At 36.8% G+C, this 5066-nt stretch overlaps 1 protein-coding gene across 1 annotated transcript; it reads left to right on the top strand.

Moving 5' to 3' along the window:
- The first annotated feature begins 705 nt into the window (after positions 1–705).
- On the top strand, positions 706–3793 carry LOC107842569 (uncharacterized protein At4g13200, chloroplastic). Its single transcript, XM_016686488.2, has 3 exons — positions 706–1075; positions 2786–2940; positions 3338–3793. Exons 1-3 carry the CDS (start codon positions 901–903, stop codon positions 3566–3568), a joined length of 561 nt encoding a protein of 186 aa, XP_016541974.1. The 5' UTR covers positions 706–900; the 3' UTR covers positions 3569–3793.
- Positions 3794–5066: the final 1273 nt, after the last annotated feature.

Genomic DNA, 5066 nt, shown 5'->3' with positions numbered 1-5066 from the left:
AGTAGTAGTTTTTAATGCCAATAAAAACTCAATTCAATAAAAAAAAATTGAAAATTGAAATGGAGGGAAATAGAGTGAATGCACAAAAAGCATATACATGGGAAGTGATTTTTGAACTCTAAGATACATACATGTATACCAATTATTTTATTGATTAGGAAGTACTTTCCGATTGCATTAGTTTGCATTCGTCAAACCTTTATTTAGCAAATATCCTTGTGAATTTGGCATCTTAAAGAAATCATCGGGTAGCTATGAAAAGCATTAAGAAAGAAATGACAACTGATTACGCTAGCACTGATATAGATAAAAAAGTTGATATCTCAAATATATTATAATTAAGGGTATTTTAGTAAATTTATCTGTTACTATAATGTACCATACAACAACAACAACAACAACAAACCCAGTGTATTCCCACTTAGTGGGGTCTGGGAGGGTAAGATGTACGCAGTCCATACCTCTACCTCTCATGAAGTAGAAAGACTGTTTCCGAAAGACCCCCGGCTCAAGTCACGAGATATCACACAAACACATAGTACAGCACAGAAGCAGATGACATAACATAGATACGACACCCATAAGGAATATAAAACAGAGTAAAGTAGGAATGCAGGAATATAACATAAAACTAAATAAAAAATTTATTATTAAACCACAGTAAATATATAGTAGATCCAAATATAATTCTGTACCACACCATACTATAACATATCATACTACACCATATCATGATACATTATGACACATGGCAAACCACCCTCCAAACAGGTCTCCCATCTCCCGGGCCAAAGAAAAAGAGTGGAAAGCTAAAGGAAAGTGTTCCCCAAATAGCAGCACAGGTAAGAGAAATCCCCTTTGAAAACCAACCCAGCTCTGAAATTCAAGTAAAGGGAGAATATGAGTGGGGTATTCACTATCTCCTCACTGAATTCTCCTCGTATTGCTCCATTGAAACCTCGGTTCCAACGTTGTTGTACCATTCCCACATGGAATTCCTGTGCTCCAAGTACCACCAACAGATGTATTCCACCACTCAATTTCACTTGTAATTTCAGTTCCGTCCCTCCTCCTGGTATGTCCCATCCCTTTCAACTATTTTTTCAAAAGTTAATACACAGTCAAAATTATCAAGTAACTTAGGTCTGTAAACCAACTTCCATTAAATTGGAGTAAGTATTAGCAGAACACGATGTTAGGAAGACTAATAGCAAGTAGAGAATAGCATAATAGTTGATAGACTGACCTTTCAAGCAATATCTTCGGTGTACCTGATATGAGAAAAAAGATGAAACAAGCGGAGATATTGACAATCAAAAGAATTTGACTGACAAATACAAGTGTCAAAAGTAAAAGAAAGAAAGAGCTGTAATGTGCCACCTAGGAATTTAACTTGTGATTGATGTGCAATTAAATAACGAAGGAACAACTCTTTTTATAGGTACATTATGAGGATGGAGATCACATTTTTCTTTTAACAATTTCCTATACACGTTTAGGTTCTCTTGAACCATAGACCATAGGTGCATGTGCACCCAGTAGTCATAACGTAGATCTGCTGTTGTTTTTTGGTATTGCACACTTGCAAACAAACTTTTTGTTGATGTGGCATCAGTGACTTAAAAAATACAGATTTAAGATCTTGGATCTGGTCTTCTGTTTTTGTGGTGAACATGATAATAATTTATGATTTCCCCTTTTGCAAACCGTCTAACTGGTCAATTGGGGTTTGAGTCGCAAGGAGTGAGATGCCAGGTATATTTGGTAATCAGGTGTCGATTACAAAGGGAACTTGTTTAAACAACAAACAGTATTGATCCTGAATTTTTAAGTGGGGTAAAGAAAAAATAAAAGGGGTGGGGTGTGTGTGTGTATTATTTGCATGTCCATATTGATCAGGTTTAACTTTCTGGGTTTCTGCAAGATATTGGGGGGGGGGGGGGGGGGGGGGGGGGGTTTTTTGGTTTCCATATTGATCAGGGTTTAATTTTTTTTTTTTTTTGCGAGATATTAGGTTCAACCTTCTGCTTTGAGCCCGACCTAGATCTAGCTTCCCAATAATGTCTTCCTTTCTAGAGGTAGAACTCTAACTAGCAAACGTGTTCCTTCTCCTTATAAAAGGAGGAAATTTATATTAAGTGAGTACTAACAAGTCACGTCATTAATGTTAAAACAGTAGTCATGTGGTCTGTCAGAGTGAAATGTATATTTAGAACTTAGATGCTATGGGTGTGACTCTATATCCAGGAGATCTAATAGTGATCACACGATGTAACCAAGTACGATGAATCATCAAGACGTTCAACAGAAAAAAGAGAAGCATGTTCGTGGCCTGCTTCCTCCATGAAATAGCAGTTCTACGTAATGATCATTTAGCCCATTCATTCATTTGTGTCCAGAATGCAAACTTGTGTTTGCTGTAACTGAATATTGATCTTGTGCCTGGGAGTTCTTGAATATTGTAAGGTCCTTCCATTTGCAAAATTCCACTCCTACATTTTCTCTCTTCTCCATTTGAAGAGCCTGCAGTTTTTATGATTTGTAGTAGCGAAAGTAAGAATACACCTTTCTTTAGTTCTTCCCATTTCTTTTTGGCTTCTTTAGAACTTTCTTCGTTCTCTTGCTTGGGTTTGGTTGGGTGTGTGGAGGGTGCTATCAGTTTTTCTTATAAATATTTTTATATGAAATTAGTCACCAATTTATTGTTTCATCAGTCTCCTATAGATTTCTGCATATCTGTCATTCTTGAATCATTGTCATTGAGGTAAAATCATCTCTTTTGCAGGTGAAAATGAGAGTAAGAATATCCTTGATGCGTTCTTCTTAGGTAAAGCTCTGGCTGAAGCAGTTACTGAGCGCATAGAGTCTACAGTAGGAGAGTTCCTAAGTACAGTTGGCAGATTGCAAGCAGAGCAACAAAAGCAAGTTCAGGACTTTCAGGTATTAAGCAGTTGAAAGCTAGATGCTATAAGTTGGATTAATTATTATGAATGTTCTGAGCAACTTGTTTTACTTTACTTTGGGAGGTCTGCATTTAATGATATTTTATTGTTCCGTATTGCATTTACCAACAAGTACAAAAAAGCCTGTAGAAGTAGAAAAGGATGAAATTTTGTGTTACCTGAAAAAGTGAGCACTATGTTTCATCTTGGTATAACACAGAATTAGCGTGTATATCTTTAACTATGTTACACAGGCTAAGCATCATAACTATGAAATTCTTGTTTATGATTTCTGGATGTCTAGAGTGGTTTCCACCCAGAAAAAACCTTAGTGGATAAAGTTTACAAACAGCTTCTCTAGAAATGTGTAACCTCGAAGGTTTGTGCAAAAACAGGAGGAGGTTCTTGAAAGAGCCAAACAAGCCAAAGAGAAAGCAGCACGTGAAACAATGGAAACACAAGGACTTATTTCCAACTCGTATGCAGCAAATACATCAACAGCAACTGCAGCCTCAGCTTCCAGTAGTGTAGCTAGTCCAAGGACGAACATAAATTCCCAGCCTGCTAACATTGATTCAGAAAATGGAAGCAAGGACTCTGAGCTAGGGGTATCAAATGGAGACTGATATTCCTGTAGGCTGTAGTTGTATGTTTATTTATCCTTGTGATGAGATCTTATTATACCTAGTTTAGATTTTTTCGATGGAAAAGTCTGATACTTGTGGAAAAGGAAATAGAATTACCATGTGCGATTGTCATTTTGCCATAAATATTGTACCTTTTCATTTTGGATTGTTGATAAAGCTTCATAGCTTCTAGTGCAATGTTGTGAAAAGTGTATCTTGAAGTCAGACTTGACTACTGGTGCAAAATGTGTATTATAGATGATAAAGCTATCACCTCTTCGACATACATTTTTTTTGTTTTGGCAATTAAAAACAAACTTTATTAATTACCAAGTGTACTCATTACAAACCTAGGATGACTTAACCAATTCATATCCTACACAGATCTGCCTCTAAGCCTAAGATAACTACATAATTCTACTCTTTCAGTGAGTCAATATATCCAAATAATTTAGTATTACTTCTTACTCTGGTGCATAGAGAAAGCTTCATTTGGTGCACAAACATTTCTTTAGCCTGTGTTGAAATAAGTATGAATCCAAGTGATCCACATTTTATCTTCTTTTATTTCTGACTTCAGTGCCCACAAGAACCTGCGCCAAATTTTATCTTTTTTTTTTTCTGACTTAGTGCCCACAAGAGCCTGCATATTCCCACCTGATTCCACAATCTCAGGTTTAAAATGTTCAACCCCTGCACTCTTAGGTAGGCACGCTTCATCCCAGGTAACCATAGCTTTCCTAGTTACAGTGGCTTCCCCAGACTATAAATAGCTTTTACGCACTGCGTCTATTAGCTTGATCACTTTCTTAGGGAATCAAAAATAGATGAGTCCAGTATGCTTGCATTCCAAATATAACAGCCTTTATCAATTGCATCCTCCCAGCATATGAAAGTTTCATTGCCATCCAATTAGTGATCTTGGCAGTGATTTTCTCCACTAGTGGTTGGCACAGTTGGATTGTGAGTCTCCTGGTGGATAGAGAGACACAGAGATACTTAAAAAGGAATTCCCTAGTTCATATCTCAATGTAGCCAATATGTGAGTTTTTGTCTATGCATCAAATCCTCCAACGTATACCTGACTTTTAGTCAGATTTGCTTTTAAACCTGAAACTTCAGAAAACATCATGAACTTCTCATTGAGCAACCTGATAGAAGTTGCATCTCCTCTAAAAGATAAGAGTAGGTGTCAGCAATACATATATGAGTTAAACCCAATCTCTGGCACCTTGGGTGATAATTATAGTCAGGTTCATTCTTCAATTGCATGAGGCATCTATTCAAATATTCCTTGATTAGGACAAAAATATAGGGGCACATGGGGTCCCTTGTCTTTTCACACTTTTTTCTTGCATAACATCAGTCATCTCCCCATTCACCAAAAAGTGCAGTTAACTGGATGCAGATCCAGTTGACCATCTTGCTAGGAAATCCCAAACCTTTCAACATTTGCTCTCTGAAACACTATTCTACAGAATCATAAGCTTTTTGCAAG

Source organism: Capsicum annuum, chromosome 9, assembly GCF_002878395.1.
Source record: "Capsicum annuum cultivar UCD-10X-F1 chromosome 9, UCD10Xv1.1, whole genome shotgun sequence".
Taxonomy (NCBI): Eukaryota; Viridiplantae; Streptophyta; class Magnoliopsida; order Solanales; family Solanaceae; genus Capsicum; species Capsicum annuum.
The sequence above is the reverse complement of the archived record's forward strand: the minus strand, read 5'-3'. Positions and strand labels throughout refer to the sequence as shown.